This window comes from Mytilus galloprovincialis, chromosome 11 (genome assembly GCF_965363235.1).
Source record: "Mytilus galloprovincialis chromosome 11, xbMytGall1.hap1.1, whole genome shotgun sequence".
In the NCBI taxonomy this organism is placed as follows: Eukaryota; Metazoa; Mollusca; class Bivalvia; order Mytilida; family Mytilidae; genus Mytilus; species Mytilus galloprovincialis.
This window is the reverse complement of record NC_134848.1, coordinates 5,940,436-5,965,371: the sequence shown is the minus strand read 5'-3', so window position 1 is coordinate 5,965,371 and position 24,936 is coordinate 5,940,436. Positions and strand designations below refer to the sequence as shown.

The 24,936-nt window shown below is 33.9% G+C and overlaps 1 protein-coding gene and 1 long non-coding RNA gene across 2 annotated transcripts in view; one reads left to right on the top strand and one right to left on the bottom strand.

Moving 5' to 3' along the window:
• LOC143051535 (uncharacterized) overlaps positions 1-24,936 on the top strand; it is a 342,484-nt gene that overhangs the window by 997 nt on the left and 316,551 nt on the right. The window contains exons 2-6 of the mRNA XM_076224427.1: positions 11,060-11,135; positions 12,114-12,356; positions 12,830-13,318; positions 16,792-16,898; positions 21,263-21,716. Coding sequence (XP_076080542.1) covers positions 11,060-11,135; positions 12,114-12,356; positions 12,830-13,318; positions 16,792-16,898; positions 21,263-21,716 — 1,369 coding nt within the window. The remainder of the gene's footprint in view (positions 1-11,059; positions 11,136-12,113; positions 12,357-12,829; positions 13,319-16,791; positions 16,899-21,262; positions 21,717-24,936) is intronic.
• LOC143051568 (uncharacterized) lies at positions 4,883-5,966 on the bottom strand. The gene is made up of 3 exons (XR_012970838.1): positions 5,538-5,966; positions 5,077-5,141; positions 4,883-4,993 (listed from the first exon to the last, which is right to left on the bottom strand). It is a non-coding gene; the product is annotated as an uncharacterized LOC143051568 (long non-coding RNA).

Here is a 24,936-nt window from a genome sequence, read left to right as displayed (position 1 = left end):
TGTGTCATCAGCTTGCTATCTCCTAGGTAAATACATCACATCATCTCCTTGTATGTGTGATCAGCTTGCTATCTCCTAGGTATATACATCACACCATTTCCTTTTATGTGTCACCAGCTTGCTGTCTCCTAGGTATATGCATCACATCATCTCATGTTAAATGTCATCAGCTTGCTGTCTCCTAGGTATATACATCACATCATCTCCTTGTATGTGTCATCAGTTTGCTGTCTCCTAGGTATATACATCACACCATTTCCTTTTATGTGTCACCAGCTTGCTGTCTCCTAGGTATATACATCACATCATCTCATGTTAAATGTCATCAGCTTGCTGTCTCCTAGGTATATACATCACATCATCTCCTTTTATGTGTCACCAGCTTGCTGTCTCCTAGGTATATACATCACACCATTTCCTTGTATGTGTCATCAGCTTGCTATCTCCTAGGTATATACATCACATCATCTCCTTGTATGTGTGATCAGCTTGCTATCTCCTAGGTATATACATCACACCATTTCCTTTTATGTGTCACCAGCTTGCTGTCTCCTAGGTATATGCATCACATCATCTCATGTTAAATGTCATCAGCTTGCTGTCTCCTAGGTATATACATCACATCATCTCCTTTTATGTGTCACCAGCTTGCTGTCTCCTAGGTATATACATCACACCATTTCCTTGTATGTGTCATCAGCTTGCTGTCTCCTAGGTATATACATCACATCATCTCATGTTTAATGTCATCAGCTTGCTGTCTCCTAGATATATACATCACATCTTCTCCTTTTATGTGTCATCAGCTTGGTATCTCCTAGGTATATACATTACATCATATCCTTGTATGTGTCAACAGCTTGATGTCTCCTAGGTATATACATCACATCATCTCCTTTTATGTGTCATCAGCTTGCTTTTTCCTAGGTATATACATCACATCATCTCCTTTTATGTGTCATCAGTTTGGTATATCCTAGGTATATACATCAAATCATCTCCTTTTATGCGTCATCAGTTTGCTATCTCCTTGGTAAATACATCACATCATCTCCTTGTATGTGTCATCAGCTTGCTGTCTCCTATGTACATATATCACATCATCTCCTTTTATGTGTCATCAGCTTGCTATCTCCTAGGTATATTCATCACATCATCTCCTTGTATGTGTCATCAGCTTGCTATCTCCTAGGTATATACATCACATCATCTCCTTTTATGTGTCATCAGCTTGCTATCTCCTAGGTAAATACATCACATCATCTCCTTGTATGTGTCATCAGTTTGCTGTCTCCTAGGTATATACATCACATCATCTCCTTGTGTGTGTCATCAGCTTGCTGTCTTCTAGGTATATACATCACATCATCTCCTTGTATGTGTCATCAGTTTGGTATATCCTAGGTATATACATCACATCATCTCCTTGTATGTGTCATCAGCTTGCTATTTCCTAGGTATATGCATCACATCATCTCCTTTTATGTGTCATTAGCTTGCTATCTCCTAGGTATATACATCACATCATCTCCTTGTATGTGTCATCAGCTTGCTGTCTCCTATGTACATATATCACATCATCTCCTTTTATGTGTCATCAGCTTGCTATCTCCTAGGTATATTCATCACATCATCTCCTTGTATGTGTCATCAGCTTGCTATCTCCTAGGTATATACATCACATCATCTCCTTGTATGTGTGATCAGCTTGCTATCTCCTAGGTATATACATCACATCATCTCCTTTTATGTGTCATCAGCTTGCTATCTCCTAGGTAAATACATCACATCATCTCCTTGTATGTGTCATCAGTTTGCTGTCTCCTAGGTATATACATCACACCATTTCCTTTTATGTGTCACCAGCTTGCTGTCTCCTAGGTATATACATCACATCATCTCATGTTAAATGTCATCAGCTTGCTGTCTCCTAGGTATATACATCACATCATCTCCTTTTATGTGTCACCAGCTTGCTGTCTCCTAGGTATATACATCACACCATTTCCTTGTATGTGTCATCAGCTTGCTATCTCCTAGGTATATACATCACATCATCTCCTTGTATGTGTGATCAGCTTGCTATCTCCTAGGTATATACATCACACCATTTCCTTTTATGTGTCACCAGCTTGCTGTCTCCTAGGTATATGCATCACATCATCTCATGTTAAATGTCATCAGCTTGCTGTCTCCTAGGTATATACATCACATCATCTCCTTTTATGTGTCACCAGCTTGCTGTCTCCTAGGTATATACATCACACCATTTCCTTGTATGTGTCATCAGTTTGCTATTTCCTAGGTATATACATCACATCATCTCCTTGTATGTGTGATCAGCTTGCTATCTCCTAGGTATATACATCACACCATTTCCTTTTATGTGTCACCAGCTTGCTGTCTCCTAGGTATATACATCACATCATCTCCTTTTATGTGTCACCAGCTTGCTGTCTCCTAGGTATATACATCACACCATTTCCTTGTATGTGTCATCAGCTTGCTGTCTCCTAGGTATATACATCACATCATCTCATGTTTAATGTCATCAGCTTGCTGTCTCCTAGATATATACATCACATCTTCTCCTTTTATGTGTCATCAGCTTGGTATCTCCTAGGTATATACATTACATCATATCCTTGTATGTGTCAACAGCTTGATGTCTCCTAGGTATATACATCACATCATCTCCTTTTATGTGTCATCAGCTTGCTATTTCCTAGGTATATACATCACATCATCTCCTTTTATGTGTCATCAGTTTGGTATATCCTAGGTATATACATCAAATCATCTCCTTTTATGCGTCATCAGTTTGCTATCTCCTTGGTAAATACATCACATCATCTCCTTGTATGTGTCATCAGCTTGCTGTCTCCTATGTACATATATCACATCATCTCCTTTTATGTGTCATCAGCTTGCTATCTCCTAGGTATATTCATCACATCATCTCCTTGTATGTGTCATCAGCTTGCTATCTCCTAGGTATATACATCACATCATCTCCTTGTATGTGTCATCAGCTTGCTGTCTCCTATGTACATATATCACATCATCTCCTTTTATGTGTCATCAGCTTGCTATCTCCTAGGTATATTCATCACATCATCTCCTTGTATGTGTCATCAGCTTGCTATCTCCTAGGTATATACATCACATCATCTCCTTGTATGTGTGATCAGCTTGCTATCTCCTAGGTATATACATCACATCATCTCCTTTTATGTGTCATCAGCTTGCTATCTCCTAGGTAAATACATCACATCATCTCCTTGTATGTGTCATCAGTTTGCTGTCTCCTAGGTATATACATCACACCATTTCCTTTTATGTGTCACCAGCTTGCTGTCTCCTAGGTATATACATCACATCATCTCATGTTAAATGTCATCAGCTTGCTGTCTCCTAGGTATATACATCACATCATCTCCTTTTATGTGTCACCAGCTTGCTGTCTCCTAGGTATATACATCACACCATTTCCTTGTATGTGTCATCAGCTTGCTATCTCCTAGGTATATACATCACATCATCTCCTTGTATGTGTGATCAGCTTGCTATCTCCTAGGTATATACATCACACCATTTCCTTTTATGTGTCACCAGCTTGCTGTCTCCTAGGTATATGCATCACATCATCTCATGTTAAATGTCATCAGCTTGCTGTCTCCTAGGTATATACATCACATCATCTCCTTTTATGTGTCACCAGCTTGCTGTCTCCTAGGTATATACATCACACCATTTCCTTGTATGTGTCATCAGTTTGCTATTTCCTAGGTATATACATCACATCATCTCCTTGTATGTGTGATCAGCTTGCTATCTCCTAGGTATATACATCACACCATTTCCTTTTATGTGTCACCAGCTTGCTGTCTCCTAGGTATATACATCACATCATCTCCTTTTATGTGTCACCAGCTTGCTGTCTCCTAGGTATATACATCACACCATTTCCTTGTATGTGTCATCAGCTTGCTGTCTCCTAGGTATATACATCACATCATCTCATGTTTAATGTCATCAGCTTGCTGTCTCCTAGATATATACATCACATCTTCTCCTTTTATGTGTCATCAGCTTGGTATCTCCTAGGTATATACATTACATCATATCCTTGTATGTGTCAACAGCTTGATGTCTCCTAGGTATATACATCACATCATCTCCTTTTATGTGTCATCAGCTTGCTATTTCCTAGGTATATACATCACATCATCTCCTTTTATGTGTCATCAGTTTGGTATATCCTAGGTATATACATCAAATCATCTCCTTTTATGCGTCATCAGTTTGCTATCTCCTTGGTAAATACATCACATCATCTCCTTGTATGTGTCATCAGCTTGCTGTCTCCTATGTACATATATCACATCATCTCCTTTTATGTGTCATCAGCTTGCTATCTCCTAGGTATATTCATCACATCATCTCCTTGTATGTGTCATCAGCTTGCTATCTCCTAGGTATATACATCACATCATCTCCTTTTATGTGTCATCAGCTTGCTATCTCCTAGGTAAATACATCACATCATCTCCTTGTATGTGTCATCAGTTTGCTGTCTCCTAGGTATATACATCACATCATCTCCTTGTGTGTGTCATCAGCTTGCTGTCTTCTAGGTATATACATCACATCATCTCCTTGTATGTGTCATCAGTTTGGTATATCCTAGGTATATACATCACATCATATCCTTGTATGTGTCATCAGTTTGCTATTTCCTAGGTATATACATCACATCATCTCCTTTTATGTGTCATCAGCTTGCTATTTCCTAGGTATATACATCACATCATCTCCTTTTATGTGTCATCAGTTTGGTATATCCTAGGTATATACATCAAATCATCTCCTTTTATGCGTCATCAGTTTGCTATCTCCTTGGTATATACATCACATCATCTCCTTGTATGTGTCATCAGCTTGCTATCTCCTAGGTATATACATCACATCATCTCCTTGTATGTGTCATCAGCTCGATGTCTCCTTGGAATATGCATCACATCATCTCCTTGTATGTGTCATTCAGCTTGCTATATCCTAGGTATATGACGTCACATCATCTTTTTTTATGTATATATAATGCATACCTCTGTGCGGAAAGGTTGATTTACATGTTTATGCTAATATGTATTATTACATTGGTTGCAATAAATTACATTGATTTCCCAGTTGAATAAAAACCGATAATTTCACATGTGAAATAAACGTGATTATTTCACTCTCTGACGTCATGCAACAATAGGCGTTGTCAAGATGTCGGATCAAAACAAATTGTGAATGCGTAGGAAAAACAGATAGTTCCTTACATTTTCTACGTTAATTTCACTAAAAAAAATAGCCATTAGCCAATGTAATAAAAAGTATAACTAATCGCCGTATTTGAATATCAAAAATAAGACAACTTGTGACCGAACGTCGCTATGGATTAAACTCGTGCTGCGCACTCGTTTAATCCATGCGTCGTTCGGTCACATGTTGTCTTATTTTTGATATTCAAATCCGGCGATTAGTTATACTATAAATAATCATATTTTAAAACACAAAAAGCACATCTTTACAAAATGTTAAGTATGCTGTCAACCTGTGTATAAAGTTTAAACCTTTCAGTATGTAGCGGATAGGCAAAGCCACCTAAATAGATAAAACCTCTATGAAATTAGTAAACTCAGTAATGTTAACTTTCCTGCACAACCTTTGTAAATTACATACAAAACAAATAAATCACATCATCATAAAATAAGTAGTGTGTAGTAAAGTTTACTCCAGTGAGATATGGCATAGTGATTAAGATGTCAGACCACGAATTCACTCACTCCAATTTAGAATGTAAAGTTCTATATTAAAGTAGTCCTTCCCTAAAAAATATATAGTGCTTTTGATGTCATTGTTTACTTATACTAACCAAAAAAATTACAGAAATAAAACTTTTTGTTAAAGAAATATATTTAAACCATTTTTAGACATAATTTACTTGCTCATGAGTTTGCATTAAAAATTTAGGATTAATGCTCTCCATACTATATTTATTTAAGATTTCCAGAAAAATCAGGGGCTATGTTTAGTAGTAACCTTCGAACATTTGGTATTTTACTACAAGTGAAAACATTAAACCTGGATTAAAAATTGGCAGATAGAAAGGTGATACATGTACATTTTAGGATATACCTGATTTGTATGAAGTTATACTTAGGTACAAAATTTAGAAAGCTGTGACAATTGAAAAATGAAAAATTTGTTGGAATAGGTAGGGATTTTAAATTGGTGGTTTGACACCTTTAAAGCAAAAAACGGTGAATCACAAAAACATGAAAAATCAGAAAACAATTGATTTTTTTCTAAACTTATCATTTCAAATAAAGGTAGCCACATTACATGCAATACAGCACATATTGCCAGATTGGAGACTAAAACCTGAAAACCTGAATATGTGCTATTTTCTTGCAATTAAACAATGGGAGAAATTAAACATACTTTAAGAAAAGATGCATTTTTTCCATTAAAAGTATGGTTGATAACACTGCTGTTTTCGAACTTGTCAATAACTGCTTCTGAAAAAAAATAAATATATAAATTGTTTAAAAAAGGACATTACATTACAAATCTTAGTAAAATATTGTTTGTCGTCCATTATTTGGGTATTAGGATTTATGACCGAAGTCACCATCACACAACTCAAGTGCCAGTAAGTGTGGGTTGTATCATCAGCCTGGTCAAACGAACAACTTGAAAATATGTATTCCCAACTTCTCTGTAAAGAATAATGTGTCTGACCTATGTATTTCTTGATCCTATATGCATTTTCCAAACATTATGGGCAAATTTGAAATTTTTCTAAAAATCATTATTGTCATTGACAAAAATGGGCCTTTAAAATTAGGCTTTTTACTTAGTTTTGTAAATATCAAAATAAACCAATGAAATGTGTTTTTTTAAACAGTCATCTACAATTAGAACAAAATAAATCAAAACGTTTGATTGTATGTTCTTGCACGCCTGAGAAAACAGTTTCATTTTTTTTGTTTATAAACAACAAATGAATACAAGGGGTACAACCAGAGTTTTTCTCATGACATTTTCTTATACTAAGAGGAATAACTCAATGTCAGTTTTATTAAGTCTGTTTCTAGCAAAGAACGATATCATTTTCTCTGTAATTTTTTTATACCACCGAAAAAATTCTATCTTGTCAAATGTGTTCGGTGAATTGATATATTTTGAAATTTCAAATTAAGAAAAAAATGGGGATGGGGAATTTTGTTTTTTCATGCTTTTTTTTGCGGGGGAGGGAGGGGTCATATTATTTTCTTCAAGATTGATCAAAATTCCAAAAAAAAATTGGTTCTCATATCTAACATGTCTAAGCAATTGAAAACCAATAAATTAAAGGGAGTTTGCATTCTTTACAACTTTCATTGGTTGGACTGTATACTTCAGTCAGACCTCAGACAATTCAATGCAATTACACCAAACCAGTCATATACAATGTATAGGCCTAAGTCTGTCAAAGGAGGTTGTACATGATTTATGACAATGCAAATACTAAACTTTAGAATATAAATGAATATCTTTAACCAATGAATTCAAAATACTAATATCTATTCAATTAATATGTACTGAATAAACATCATGTAAATCATTAAATAAAGAAACATGAAATTTATAGTTTTAAAAAAGGGAAATAACAATGAACATTCTGAAACTGATTATACTAGTACGGGAGACAACTACATGTGCACTTTCATACTTAGTCAACGTGCATCACTATGCATTATCTATAAATTATGTGACGAAGAGAAATGATTTTGTTCAATACAATGACTGTACCTATTATAACAAATAGATGCAAACAACAGAATCAAAGGTGGAAATAAGCAAAGAATTACGGTCCATTCAAGATAATTGTCTGTGTCTAGTTAAAATAAGGTGTGATTGAATTGCGCATTTCAACTTCCTGTAAAATATAGAGTTATTGTCCTTTAAATCTGAGATTCACTTGTTGTCGAGTATCCAGTTGCGAGTTGCGAGTATCGAGTTGCAAGTTACAAAAGTCGAGTTGCGAGTTAAGAAAGTCGAGTTGCGAGTTACGAAAGTGGAGTTGCGAGTTCAGAAAGTCGAGTTGCGAGTTACAAAAGTCGAGTTGCGTGTTAAAAAAGTCGAGTTGCGTGTTACAAAAGTCTAGTTGCGAGTTAAGAAAGTCGAGTTGGGAGTTACGAAAGTTGAGTTGCCGAGCCTGGCAATAATCGTTACGGACCGCAAAATTTATTCTTTGGCAGTCAGACTTTTTGTGGACGTTAAAATTATATATGTCTACATTGGCTAGAGATACAGGGGAAATGATGTGCGTGCATAAAACAAGTTTAAACCCGCTGCATTTTTGTGTCTGACCTTAGTCAGGAACCTTTAGCCTTTGTTGCTCTTGTATATTTTTTTTTATTTTGGTTCATCTTTATATTTAGGAGCATAGAATGGCGTAAATATTCTTGATCTAAAGATATATAACACTGTGTTTCGGGGCCTGTTTGGGGCTCCCTCTAGGTGTGTGATTTCTCGTTGTGTTGAAGACCAAATGGCCTTCGGTTGAATTGCATATTTTGGTTGGGTTGCTGTCTCTTTGACTCATTCCCCGATTTTATTCTTTGGTCTATGCATGTAGCCATCAAAGATACTATTGTAAAAACTACATTTGCGCCATTTTACAGGTAAGGTTTAATTGGAAAATTTAAAATGTTTAGTGCTACATCGTGAATAAGATTTTTTTTAAAGTATTCCTCCTGGGTATTGGGTAACTTATAAAACTGAGTCACTTAGGTTTAAAATTATATAGTGTTCACACGTTTGAGATTGTCAATTATGAATTAATTAGAAAAACGGTTTCAGTTAGTTTTCTAAGAATTCAATTTGGATTGTTCCATATTCGGGAAACTAAAGATGATACTATGGTAATAACATCTGATGCAGGAGGTAACGGTCATACTGCCATGACGTCCATAGAGATGTTCGAAATGTAAAGCTCCGATCACAACAGATCGTACGATTTTTTGTCGTGGAAGATCAATAAAAAAGTTGTCGTGCAAAATCAAATGTCAAAAAAATATGTAGAGAGGTCACATCAGCTACGACATGTCTACGATGGTTCCACGATGGGTACAGTACAGGAAAAAAGAATTGTAATTATACTGTTGTGGGTTTGTCGCAAATGAGTCTTGTGAAAGCCGTGCGACTGTCGTATAACAATCGTGAGTTTTTGGTTCTATTTTTCAGATTTTCATGTCATGGAAATATGCGTGTTACCGTTGTGTCACTGTCGAACGACTGTCGCACAACAGTCGTGTGTCACTCGTACGTTTGACTCCGAAATGCTAGTATATAAACATGATAAAGAAGGCCCGATTTATTGCGTGCCATTTGCCATTTGCTTTCAATATTGTTCAGTGTCATCATAAGTTTGGTCCAAATAAACGGCGTTATTCCATATTGGTATCATTTTAGTAAGTTTCTCGTTATGAATTGGATTTTGAATAAAAAAGCATATTCACTTCAGAAAGTGTTATTCACCGCGCTAAACGTCACACACTTTTACATGCAACGTAATGTATGGTAAAATGTTTCATGTAAAATTTGTTTTGGTATATGTTTGTCATTAAATACATTTTCTTTTCTCGGAATATGGAACAAAACAGTTACTGTCTTTTGTTTCGGTAAATATGGGGTTTAATTGACTTTGGAATAACTGATATTCACTTCGGCCGTCGGCCTCAGTGAATATCATGTTTTTCAAAAGTCAAGAAAACCACTTATTTACCTCATCAAAAGACAGTAACTGTATATTATTCGTATTATATGAAAAAGAAGATGTGGTATGATTGCCAATGAGACAACTGTCCACAAGAAACCAAAATGACATAGAAATTAACAACTATAGGTCACCATACGGCCTTCATAAATGAGCAAAGCCCATACCCCATAGTCAGCTATAAAAGGCCCCGAAATGACAATGTAAAACAAATCAAACGAGAAAACTAACGGCCTTATTTATATAAAAAAATAAAAAAATTGATACACAACTATTGAACAATATTAAAACATATTACATTTATAGTTACCTTTAAAACTAAGGGCTTGGACATTTTAACCTAGAATAGTTAATGACATGGATATGATTTCCTAGATTGATACACAACTCTTCCGTTTTGTCTTTAACAATATTAAAACATATGACATTCATATTCACCTTTTAAAATTAAGGGCATGGACATTTTAACCTAAGACTATTAATGGCATGGACATGATTCCATAGCAAAATTAGTCTGGGGACATAAATTTTATCAAAAATATAACTATGCAACTCTTAAACATTACTAAAACATAACATCTAAATTTCCATGGTTTAAATGTAATTAAATATTATAGGATTTTATAGGACATGATTACCTAGGAAAATTAGTCTGGGGACATATATTAATAACATCGGACTAAATATACTAGTAAATTCTGTAACCATGGACTTTTTATACTAGCAATATTTGTCCCCCCAGACATATTTTACCAGGACAAATTTATCACTTACACACGCATGCTTTGTTTATCAAATGTGAATCGATCCTCAAAAATATTTTTGTAACTCGCAACTTGACTTTTGTAACTCGCAACTCGACTTTTTTAACTCGCAACTCGACTTTCGTAACTCGCAACTCGACTTTCTTAACTCACAACTCGACTTTTGTAACTCGCAACTCGACTTTCTTAACTCGCAACTCGACTTTCTTAACTCGCGACTCGGCTTTCTTAACTCGCAACTCAACTTTTGTAACTCGCAACTCAACTTTCGTAACTCGCAGCTAGACTTTTTTAACTCGCAACTCGACTTTTTTAACTCGCAACTCGACTATCTTAACTCGCAACTTGTAACTGGACTATATGAAACCCTCTTTAAATCTACTGGCAGATAGAAAGGCTATTAGAATTTATATATGTATTAAACTATTTGACAAGTTTTCACATGGGGCATGATAGTTTATAGCATATTTTTCTTTTGTAGACTGTCATGTCAAAGACATCCCCAGAAGTAACTCCTGACACCCATTTACAGGAACCTGCAGCACCAGTAGTTAAAGGTAATGCTCTAATGTTAATTATTCAGATACTGGCTGAAATGATTTATAATTACTTGTTTCTAATATAGGGAAACCTTGATATCTGCTTATAATGTTATAATGAAAAAACCCAGCAAATTGATGGGAAAAGTGAAATAGGCTATTGATGAAGATTGATTGATTACAGATCACATAATTTTTTTTAATCTGTGCATGTCCGTAAATAAACAAATAAACAGACTCATACATCAGCACGTAGACATATTGACACACTGACAGATTTAACACACTAACAGATTTATATATCAACACATTGGCATATCGATGCATTTACAGATCAACATAATAATAGACTCCTACATCAACACATTGACATATTGACACACTTACAGATTAACATATAACCAGACTCAAACGTCAACACAATAACATATTGAAACACTGACAGACCAACATTTTTACACTCATACATCATCAGGATGATATATCAACACATTAACAGACATATTGACACACTGACAGATCAACATATTACAAGACTCAAACTTCAACAAATTGACATATCGACACACTGACAGATCAACTCTTTAACACACATATGTCATCACACTGATAGATCAACACATTGACATATTGAAACACTAACATATCAACATATAACCAGATTCAAACATCAACACATTGACATATAGACACACTGACAGCTGAATACATTAACAGACTCGTACATTAACACATTGACATATTGAAACATTGACAGATCAACACTTTAGCACACATACATCATTACACTGACAGATCAATACACAAACAGGCTAATACATCAACACAAAGACATAAAGACATTCTGACATATTTAACACATTGACATATCGAAAAATGACATATCAACATATTAACCAACAAATGAGGAAAAATTATCTATGAGTTTGTGTATGGATACATTTTTTTTCTCACCATGAACACATCAAAACTTTCCAATTTTTTTATTTTTTTTAGATTCCATCGGAAAAGGGCAACAGTCTGTCATGTTAAATCGTTTATTAGGGAAGGGCAGCTATGAATCATTTGATATGAGATGCATGGTAACCGGTCAATTTTCTGTTGGGAAAACGACTCTTGTGAAGCTGTTAGCTGGGGATGTCCTACCAGAAGGGCGACATCCAACTGATGGGATTTCTCTGGTAGAAGGTCGCTGTGGCCTCGACATTCAGTCAAAAGAGTGGATTCTTGTTGATCCAGGTGAGAAAGAGCACAAGTAGAATATCTGACCACATTAAAAATATACTCTATTGCATGGACTGCGCTTTCAGCAGACATGTTATAGCACTGATTTAAATAGTTTCACATTGTAGCCATTTTTGTGCCTTCTATTCACGCACCATATTAATTCAATATCAAATCTGATTTGTGTATGAAAATCTTAACATTTTACTAATCTTATTAGAAAGATGTTAAGGTTTTATATTTTGAAATTGAATTTAAATGTTAAAATTATTCAATGAATTAACATTATTTTCCATATTCAATAATGACATCATCAATCAGTTAAAATATGACTCTTTAAAATGTGTTAATAGCATTATGTGAATGTTACACCTGATAAGATATCATTCTAATCTTAATTACTGATTTTTCTTACATTCTTCACTTCGTTTTGACAGCCTGCAGCTGATTTTGATTTGATTTGCCTGATGTATTAAATATAATTTCAGACTCTTATAATGCCCTGGATGTTGTGTACAGTAAGGTTTTAATGACCTCTCTGGAAGAAGAGGAGGAGAGTGAACTAACCAAAAAGTTCATCAAAGCTTCAAATACAAGCCCAACTGGTTATGCCAAAGCTACACTTTCCTCTTTGTCCTCAGAACAGTCTGCAGCAACACAATCTCTACCATCTACGAAATCCTCCAACGTGCCTCACACGGTCAAACAGATGGAAAAGAAAATGAGAACAAGAATGACTAAAGAAGAAATAAGAAAGAAAATGGAAAAGTTCCTCAAAAGTGGGAAGTATAAGATGAACGTGGGACGTCTTATCTTCTGGGATTTTGGTGGACAATATGTTTTTCTAACAACACATCAGACCTTCATGACGTTCCGGGCATTGTTTCTTGTAGTATTTGATGGGAGCAAAGATTTGCATGAACAGGTCCCTGATGTGATGTGTTTTCCAGGGCAGCACATGACGCCAACTCCAGCAGGTAATATGCATGTTATTTACACTCAGATAATGAAAACAGGATACATTTCTATAACAGCAAGGTGATAATTCAAAAAAACAATTGAAATTGTCTAAATATTTAAGCTAATCTAAATGTTTACGTAACTTGTTTACATTGCCACTTTGAGCTTGTTACAAACTACAATATTAACCTCAATATGTCTCACATTTTGAAACATTGATATGAGGTAAGACAATAATATTTATCAAAGATACCAGGTTTGAATTTTTGAACGTCGGAAAGTGCTTTAGATTTTTGAATGAGTAAATTCTCACAAAAAAGGAGCTGATGATTTTATCATAAGCATGAACAGAGTGTTGCATTTATTGACAGACAACATTATATTTTTGCGGTCATATATTGGTATGAAGTTGGCTTCGTTGTCGTCGTCCGAAGACAAGTTGTTTTTTTGCACAATAACTTAAGTTTAATAAATGGATCTCTTTGAAATATTACCATAAGGTTCAATACCACAAAAGGAAGGTTGGGTTTGATTTTGGGGGTTATGGTACCATCATTTAAGGAAAAAGGGGCCAAAAATAAGCATTTTTGTAACTTTCAGACAATAACTTTTGTGTTAGTTTATGGATCTCTCTGACATTGTACCAAAAGGTTCCATATCACAAAGGAAATGCTGGGATTGATATTGGGGGTAATTGCCTCAAATTTTTTGGAATTAGCGGCCAAAAAGTAAAAAAAAACATACATTTTTCTAGTTTCAGGACAATAACTTTTGTGTAAGTGTATGGATCTTTCTGAAATTATACTACAAGGTTCTATATCACAAAGGGAAGGCTGAATTTGAGTTTTGGGGCAATTGTCCTAAATGTGTAGGAATTTGGGACCAAAAAGGACACAAAAAAGCTTTTTTTCTTGTTTCCAGACAATAACTTGTGTTCAAGTGTATGGATCTCTCTGAATTTGTATTGCAAGGTATTATACCACAAAGGGAAGGCTGGGATTGAGTTTGGGGTGATGAATCATACGGGGTTCAAAAATTTTGGGGGGCGGGGAGATTTTTTTTTTCTGCTTATTTTTCTTAAATTTTTTTGTCGAGCCTGCAACTTTTGTTGGAGAAAGCTCGACATAGGGATAGTGATCCGGCGGCGGCTACGGAGTTAGCTCACTTCTTAAAAGCTTTATATTTTAGAAGGTAGAAGACCTGGATACTTCATACTTTGTATATAGATGCCTCATGTTACAAAGTTTCCGTCAGTCACATGTCCAATGTCCTTGACCTAATTTTCATGGTTCAGTGACCACTTGAAAAAAAAGTTCAAATTTTTTGTAATGTTGAATTCTCTCTTATTATTAGTAATAGGATAATTATATTTGATATGTGCGTACCTTGCAAGGTCCTCATGTCTGTCAGACAGTTTTCACTTGACCTTGACCTCATTTCATGGATCAGTGAAAAAGGTTAAGTTTTGGTGGTCAAGTCCATATCTCAGATACTATAAGCAATAGGGCTAGTATAGTCGGTGTATGAAAGGACTGTAAGGTGTACATGTCCAACTGGCAGGTGTCATCTGACCTTGACCTCATTTTCATGGTTCAGTGGTTATAGTTAATTTTTTGTGTTTTGGTCTGTTTTTCTCATACTATATGCAATAGGTCTACTATATGTGTTGTATGGAATGATTGTAAGGTGTACATATCTAGCGGGCAGATGTCATGTGACCCTGACCTCATTTTCATGGTTCAGTGGTCAAAGTTAAGTTTTTGAGTTTTGGGCTTTTTATCTAATACTATATGCAATAGGTCAACTATATTTGGTGTATGGAAATATTTTATGATCTTTATGTCAGTCACGCAGGTTTTATTTGACCCTGACCTCATTTTCACGGTTCATTGCACAGTGTTAAGTTTTTGTGTTTTGGTCTATTTTTCTTAAACTATAAGTAATGGGTCAACTATATATGTTGTATAGAAGCATTGTTAGCTGTACATGTCTGCCTGGCATGTTTCATCTGACCTTGACCTCATTTTCAAGGTTCATTGGTCTTTGTTTAGTTATCGTGGTAAATGTTCAGTTTATGTGACAGTTGTAATAAAGCTTAGCTTTATGCCTAGGACTATCAACATACTATCAATGATTAGTATAGAAGGCGAGACATTTCAGCGTGTGCACTCTTGTTTTATTTTAAGTTGTTTATTTCTGATATATATATATATAAAAGCAAATAATAATATGGCAGGAGATACACACCAAACAGGATATGTGCATTATTATATTAAGTATTGTGCAATAGCAAGAAATTTTCAATTGCACAGTATTGCGCTATAGCAAGAATAGGTCAACTATATTTGGTGTATGGTAATATTTTATGATGTACATGTCAGTCTCCATGTATCATCTGACCTTGACCTTATGTTCATGGATCATTGATCAATGTTAAGTTTTCATGGTTAAGTTTGTTTCTTAGATACTATAAGCAATAGTTCGACTATATTTAACGCATAGATTGATTGTACGATGTACATGTCTGCCTGGCATGGTTCAGCTGACCTTGACCTCCTTTTCATGGTTCATTGGTCAATGTTAAGTTTTCTTGGTCATATCTATAAATAAACTGTTTACAAAACTTTTGAATTTTTGAAATACTAAGGCTTTTCTACCTCAGGAATAGATTACCATGGTTGTATTTGGCAAAACTTTCAGGAATTTTGGTCCTCAATGCTCTTCAACCTCGTACTTTATTTGGCCTTTTTAACTTTTTTGGATTCAAGCGTCACTGATGAGTCCTTTGCAGACAGACTGGTCAACTACATTTAGTGAATTGAATGATTGTTAGTACATGTATTTCTGTTTAGTTTATCTGACCTTGACCTCATTTTCTTGGATCATGCTAAGTTTTTGTGATAGTTGTAGTAAAACTTTATATTTAGAACTATCAACATAATATAAATGGTTAGTAAAGAAGGCGAGAAATTTCAGTGTGTGCACTATTGTTGTTATTCCTTAATTCTATTTTTGTTAAAACTTTGTATTAAATAGCAGCAAAACAAATGTTATCCTTACTTGTGTCAAAATGTGTTTATTTGTTGTAAAAGTAAGTTAATCAATGTATTGTCAAATTCACGGCCTAGTCATTAAGCAATATTGAAAAAATGTTTTCCTATAGAAAGTCAGATTGTTTTATAATGAGTAAACCAAAAACATATTTAATGTTAGAATGTTTACATACTGATTTCTCAAAATATATACCCAAAGACTAAAAATTGTAGTTTTGATGAATTTTTTCTTCATACACCATCCAGATTTATTTTCTTATATTTTATGCCTTAAAAAGAAAGTAGGGGAATGGAATTACTTGTTAAATTTGGTCATGAATTTGTATTCCATCTGCTTCCTTTGTTTAATATTCACATAGACCAAGGTGAGAGACACAGGCTCTTTAGAGCCTCTAGTTTATACTTTTTTTATGACAGATTTTGATTTTATTTTGTAGTATTCTTGCAATATTGGGTCAATTCCATCCTGACCTATTGTAAGGTTGTATATGCAGGCATACCAAAAATCTTGTTTGTTGCCACTCACAAGGACAAAGTACCAATGGTGAGTGATCTTATGTTAGAAATATAGTAGTAAGTCATTGCCATTTGAAACACTTGAATAATGTGTAAAAACTGCTTACATAATGATAATATGCCCATATGTCTTAACTTGACCAAACTTCGTATAAAGCTGCACTTTCGAAAGAACAAGATTCTAATTAAATTGTGGGTAATAGACTTAAGATCAGAAAACAGGGCCTACAACTTGAGTAGAATATATGAAGAAACACTTATAGATAAGAAAATGATATTGGTTAGCATTTGTATTAATATTCAATTTGATATATCTCATTGTCATGGAGATTCTTTGCCGTGTCACTCTCGGTCATAGTCTATTGAGTTTAAACAGTTGCTCAGTTTAAATGTAAAAGTTTGTATTTTCTTTGCCGTGTTACTCTCAGGCATGGTTTATTGAATATAACAATTGCTCAGTTTAAATGTTAAAGTTTGTATTTTCTTTGCCGTGTTACTCTAGGGCATGGTTTATTGAATATAACAATTGCTCAGTTTAAATGTTAAAGTTTGTGTTTTGTTTGCCGTGTTACTCTCGGGCATGGTTTATTGAATATAACAATTGCTCAGTTTAAATGTTAAAGTTTGTGTTTTCTTTGCAGTGTTACTCTCGGGCATGTCTATTGAGTTTAAACAATTACTCAGTTTAAATGTTAAAGACTTTTAAGTTTGTATTTTCTTTGCCGTGTTACTCTCGGTCATGGTCTATTGACTATAACAATTGCTCAGTTTAAATGTTAAAGTTTGTATTATGTTTGCTGTGTTACTCTCGGGCATGGTCTATTGAGTTTAAACAGTTGCTCAGTTTAAATGTTAAAGTTTGTATTTTCTTTGCCGTGTTACTCTCGGTCATGGTCTATTGAGTTTAAACAGTTGCTCAGTTTAAATGTTAAAGTTTGTATTTTCTTTGCCTTGTTACTCTCGGGCATGGTCTATTGAGTTTAAACAGTTGCTCAGTTTAAATGTTAAAGTTTGTATTTTCTTTGCCTTGTTACTCTCGGGCATGGTCTATTGAGTTTAAACAGTTGCTCAGTTTAAATGTTAAAGTTTGTATTTTCTTTGCCTTGTTACTCTCGGGCATGGTCTATTGAGTTTAAACAGTTGCTCAGTTTAAATGTTAAAGTTTGTATTTTCTTTGCCTTGTTACTTTCGGGCATGGTCTATTGAGTTTAAACAGTTGCTCAGTTTAAATGTTAAAGTTTGTATTTTGTTTGCCGTGTTACTCTCGGTCATGGTCTATTGAGTTTAAACAGTTGCTCAGTTTAAATGTTAAAGTTTGTATTTTCTTTCCGTGTCACTCTCGGGCATGGTCTATTGAGTTTAAACAGTTGCTCAGTTTAAATGTTAATGTTTGTATTTTGTTTGCCGTGTTACTCTTGGTCATGGTCTATTGAGTTTAAACAGTTGCTCAGTTTAAATGTTAAAGTTTGTATTTTCTTTCCGTGTCACTCTCGGGCATGGTCTATTGAGTTTAAACAGTTGCTCAGTTTAAATGTTAATGTTTGTATTTTCTTTGCCTTGTTACTCTCGGGCATGGTCTATTGACTATAACAGTTGCTCAGTTTAAATGTTAAAGTTTGTATTTTCTTTGCCTTGTTACTCTCGGGCATGGTCTATTGAGTTTAAACAATTGTTCAGTTTAAATGTTAAAGTTTGTATTTTCTTTGCCGTGTCACTCTCGGTCATGGTCTATTGACTTTAAACAATTGTTCAGTTTAAATGTTAAAGTTTGTATTTTCTTTGCCTTGTTACTCTCGGGCATGGTCTATTGACTATAACAATTGCTCAGTTTAAATGTTAAAGTTTGTATTTTCTTTTTAAGTCAGTTTTATTTCAACAAATATGTTGACAATATGAAAGTTTAGAATTTAGTGGTACTGCACCAGATGCACATCTTAACAATAAATGTCTCTTCAGTGATGTTAGAGGCCAAAATATTTGAAATTCCAAAACCTAATACAAATGTTGATGAGTTTGTGAAATAAAAGATTGTGACAGGGAATGCATGAGGACGATTCATGATTTGTTTTAAAATAAGTTCAATTTTTATCAACAAAAAATTGAAATTAAACAATATCCTTATGTTCATGCAAATACCCTCTTGACCTGTTTTAGATTTATTGCCAACTTATTAATTGTGTCTTATTTTGTTACTTGTGTTTCTTTACTAGGTAGGTAAAGTGAATTACCAAACAAAAATATCAATAGCAAGTTTTTCTTTCAAAATACCCTTTTCATTGTATTCCCCTTTGGAATGTAAGATTTAACAACTGATAACAGTTTCAATCTGTTATCTTTGAAAGTATAAGATCTAGGATAAAAGTGTAAAATTTACCTTTGAGAGAAGATATATGTCACTTGAAAATTTGAGATAAATCTAATTGTAGAACGAGTTATGAATGATGGTGATGTCAACTTAACAGTCCTGTCGGATTTTAAGAAAGCTTTTGATGTAGTAGATCATGATATTCTCTGAAAAAAATTTGAAATTTATGGATTTGATGATACTGCTGTTTCTTTTTTAAAATCATATTTGAATGAAAGAACTCAACAAGTACAAATTGGTAATGCTCATTCTGAAAAACTGTATATCAAGTAACTGTATGGTGTCCCCCAAGGCTCCATATTAGGCCCCCTTCTGTTTATATTATACATAAACGACCTTCCTTTTTATATGAAAAACTGTTTCACTGTTATATGCCGATGATTCAACTTGATATCTGTCTGGTAATTGTTATCAAACTCTACAGTCAAAGGTACAAGAAGATTTACATGGTATAGAGGAATGGTGCAATGATAACAATATGTTCATCAATAAAAATAAAACAAAATATATGATTATTGGAACGAAGCAAAGAGCAATGCCACATTACAATGAGAGTTGTTTAACTATTAACAATCAAGTGATACAATCTTCCACATGCGAAAGTCCTTAAGGCATTAAAATTGACCCTTCCCTCACATGGACAAACCAAATTGATGTTATCTGCTCAAAAATATCCTCTAGACTATATCTACTATTAAAGATTAAATCATTTCTAAATCTAAAATGCAGAAAAATATTCTATAATGGTTTTATCTTGCCACTAATTGATTATTGTTGTTTAGTGTGGAGTAGTTGTAGCAGTGAGGATTTAAAAAGGATATTAAAATTACAAAAGAGAGCAGCTATATTAATACTAGAAACCGACCCTTTCGCTCCTTCTTCGCCGTTATTCAAACACTTTAACTGGTTGACAGTTGAACAGAGAATAAAATATCACAAGTTTGTGATGACATTTAAGTGCATCATAAATGATGCCCCATCATATCTAACTGACAAGTATCATTATGTTTCAGACAGAAATACATACCCTTGAGAAATGTTGTTCAAGGAAACATCATACTCCCTAAACCAAAAACAGAATTGTTCAAAAAAAATGTTATGTATTCTAGACCGTTCATGTGGAATACTTTGCCAATACCGTGAAGAAATATTACAAATGTTAATTCTTTCAAATACAACATTTATAACAGATCATTTATTGAAATCAACCTAGCTGTATAAATAATATTAAAAACTGATTATGTCATCATGTTTATTTTTTCATCACATTTTATCAAGTTGTATTGAACATTATTATCATACTTGACTTTTTATACTAATGTATGCAATGTATATGTTTGCATTTTGTTTGATTTGTCATGATGAGGACCTCAGGGAAGATTACCTAATTGTGTAAATAAAGGCAACAGTAGTATACCGCTGTTCAAACTCATAAATCCATGGACAAAAAACAAAATCGGGGTAACAAACTAAAACTGAGGGAAACGCATAAATATAAGAGGAGAACAACGACACAACACTACAATGTAACACAAACAGAAACGGACCAAGCATCAGACAAAATCCCACGAGAATAACAAATATAACATCAAAACCAAATACAAGAATTTGGGATAGACAAGTAATGTGACACGTCTTATCGCAATGTCAATTTACACTCAAAAATAAGAGAAAACAAACGACGCAACGTTAAATTGTAACACACACAGAAACGAACTATAATATAACAATGGCCATATTCCTGACTTGGTACAGGACATTTTTAAAGGAAAAAATGGTGGGTTGAACCTGGTTTTGTGGCATGCCAAACCTTGCACTTTAAATATAACATTGAAATGACAACATAATATTACAGGACTACAATACAAATTAAATAAATAGGAGAACGTATTAGACAAAGAATTCTCTTAAAATAAAGTATTGTTGTTGTTGTTGTTATTCCACCATTGAAGATGCATTTAAATCACCAGGTGTGCGATACAGTATCTTTACAGTGTATTATTCTGTCAACTTTTTATGTTTAACAGGAGAATATTGAGATCAGACGTGAAGAGCTTTACAGAGGAATTGAGGAGTTGTTTAAAGACCACGAGGGAAAACATCATCTTGTCCTTAGACCTCTAATATTTGTCAATGCCAAAGATCAAGCCGACCCAGAAATAGAAGTTCTGAAGAAAACAGTAACAGAACTTACATTCGATCACCCATGCTGGGGTGAAAGAATGCCCAATGCTTGTGTTCCACTAGAGCTAGAGATCGCTGAACTAGTGGCAGAAGGAAAACAAATAATGTCATTGGCTGAAGTTAAAGAATTAAATGCTATCAGCGAGGTGTCTGTCCTGTCCCCTGAGCAGTTGACTGATTTTCTACATTTTCATCATTCTTTGGGGAAGATTGTATATTTCGATACCCCTCAGCTGAGAGATAATGTAATGATCAACCCTCTTCTTATGGTGGAAGTTATGAGATCTTTTATCACAGGTGTGTATGTATTTTTATTGTGTAGTGAATATATATATTGCAGGTAAAAATGTTCCAATATCCAAAAAGTGTTTACCTACCTTTTATTAGAGCGTGACAGACTGTTTGATAATATCCTATACTAATATTTATTTTGGTATGTGAGAACTTTTATGTAATATATTAGTAAAAAGGTTAATATTTTTTTTATCCACAGTGTTAATAATTGTGAAATGCATGCAATTTTTTAATATAAATCTGAATGAAAAGTTGGTTTTTTAATTGGTGATGAACGGCAGCAGGCAACCGAGCAGTTTACTCAGATACTTAGATCAAATTTGAATTGTGTGGCGTCACTTTTACAATACTAGAGTTATGTCCCTTTGTAAATGGGTAAATTGCTGATTTTTTTGTTTCCATTTCCTTACTTAAGCTTGCCTCAACCAGGGACTTTCTATACTAACGGGACTCGTCTCTATTGATTTTAACTGATTACTCAGCCGCCTGTTTAAAGCTACCAACCAACAATAAACTTAGTTCTGATATACGATGCTAGTATATATTTGCATACTTCATAGTACATTGTAATTGTATAATTATTATTAGTTGTATATATAAAATCTGATTAATAGCGATTTAAGATGACAAAAAATATAAGATTTTGAAAGAATGATGAATTATTTAACTGAGACGTATCGTTTTGAAGAACACCCCAGTTGTGTAAAATGGTAACCATATCACACAAGATGGCAGCCACTGAAAATTCAACGAACAAATTCCTCAAAGTTTAAAGATCAATATTTAAAAGACGAGAAATCTTTTGAAAAACATGAAAAGCAGTTTGCAATGACAAAATGTATAAAATTTCATAAAAACGATTTTTTGTTAAACTTGAATATAAAGTTTATTTGTAGTTATGTAAAATACTTCGTAAATGTGAAATGATTTGCTATAAAGTCACGTGACATCAGCTAAGGCCCAGATCAGTCTGATTATGTGTATAGATATCATTATAAGTGACTAGTCCCGTTAGTATAGAAAGTCCCTGCCTCAACCAAACTTTATGAATTCTGTACAAAATACTTATTACCACTAAACAAAAATCAAGTTTGAATTTTGGTGCCTTCCCTTTTACCATTCTAGTGTTATGCTTTTTACAAATGGAAACAATGCAGAATTTTTCGTTTCTGTTCTATTAAGTTTACTTCATCCAGGAATGATTCCAGGTGTTTTCAAATGGGTCCCTTGAAAATCAAATTGGAAATTTTTTAAGCATAAAATCTAAGACGAAGTTACATTATTTTCCTGTAAAAACGGCAAAAGTATATTATTAAGTTTAACCTGTACACTGATTTTCATGTAAGTTGTAACATTTTGAACAATTCTGGATGGGCTACTGTTATTACATGAATATCATTGAACATGATGCACTAATCTTAGCTATAGTTACCTAGCATGCCTAGGCCTATTACAAAAACATGTATTTCAGCTAACATAAACCACTGAAAAAAAATCATTCATTGGGTATTTTTTCAAAAGCAGGTCATCTCTACCTTGATTCAAATGGATTTCAAATTGAACTGGTCAATGGTCGAATTCAGAAAAGCAATTACAAATGTTTATATACTTAATTGATAAGACATTTAAAGCATTGAACCAGTGTTCTTTAAAATTATTTGAATCATCATCAAAACTTTTGAAATAGTTCCATAATGATGACATCATATTTCATGAATAGTCTATCATCAACATTATTTTCAAAAAACGCTCAAACTTTTATCTTTTGAGGAAATAATTTCTTCATATTATATAACCGGCTCTGCTTGGCGATCTGCTTTTACTAGATCGGCGCCCATTAAACTTTATCCATCAATGTTATTTCAAAATTTGAATGTTCTCTCTGCCGAGGTCTGCTTTGACTCCCATTTTTATCAACCTGCCGGGCGATCTGCTTTTACAAGATCGAATACTATAACATTTTTATCAATTGAATTCGGCTGATAAAATTGTTTGCCACATTTTGACATAATAAAATCGTTGTTAATGTAACAACTATAAATATGTAGTTTTATGACAATAAATATTTGAATTGAATTGAATTGTTAATAAAATGGGATCGTAAACAGCATTCTTATCCGGATTTTAAAACGTTTTGACAACAAACTATGAAAATTATAGTTGCCTTAATCGGTGACAGAAACTTTTCCGGAAATATCGATTTTTATTTTATTTTCCTGAATTGGGAATTCATTTTCATGTACATGTTTTTTGGGCCGCTGGCCGATTTAAGGGCTGCTAAGCGGCCCTAAACTATATAGTGGAATCATGCCTGTCATCAAAATTTTATGAAACTTAAATATAATATATTTTTTTCAATTTAAACTGAAACTGATATTTATTAAGTATAAGGGTATCCGTATAACTAAATATATATATAGAAAGAACTACATGGTTTCAAAATATAAAATATATTTGAACAATGCTAAAAAACTTTGAGAATGCAAGTAGTTCTATCACGTTATGAGTTGATTTCCAACAATTATGTTTTGATACAATGTGTAGTTTTTATATATTTAAACTGAAACTCTTATACTAGGCTTTTTATAGAAGGTGAATGTAGACGTGGTTAGTGTGACATTCAGTTTCACTAAACTAACATACATTATTGTTTAGGGACCAGCTGATGCACCCCTAGGGTTGCGAAATTTTTTCGATGTGTTGGTGTCCTTTGACTGTTTTCTGCATTTTGGTCAGGTAGTTGTCTCTTTAGCGCATTCCATGTTTTTATTTTCAATTTTGTTGCAGGATCAATGCATTTTGACCACAAATGAAACACAATTGCAAAATGGTATAAGTGCCCATATTGATGCCTAGTGTTACAAATTAATCTCTTATGGTCATGATGGTTGGGGCCTGTTATCTAACTCCAGCGTGAATAGATATTTTTCGTATCACACCGTACGGAGTGTGATATGAAAAAGTGATATCAAAATTACGTTAATTTGATTGGCTTATCTCGTAAATTTCCAATATTTTCATTGGCCGTTGATCAGGTCATTATTCACTGGAGGAGGTCATGCCGGGACTTCTTTTTTTGTTGACAACTAATTGTTTACTTCCGGTAAAACAGATGACGCCTGTAGCAACAACTCTCACCACGAAAATAATCATAAAAACATTTGTTTTTTACCATACGTTTTACAGCTTGTGATAATTCAATATCGTTTGAATTAAACTGAGT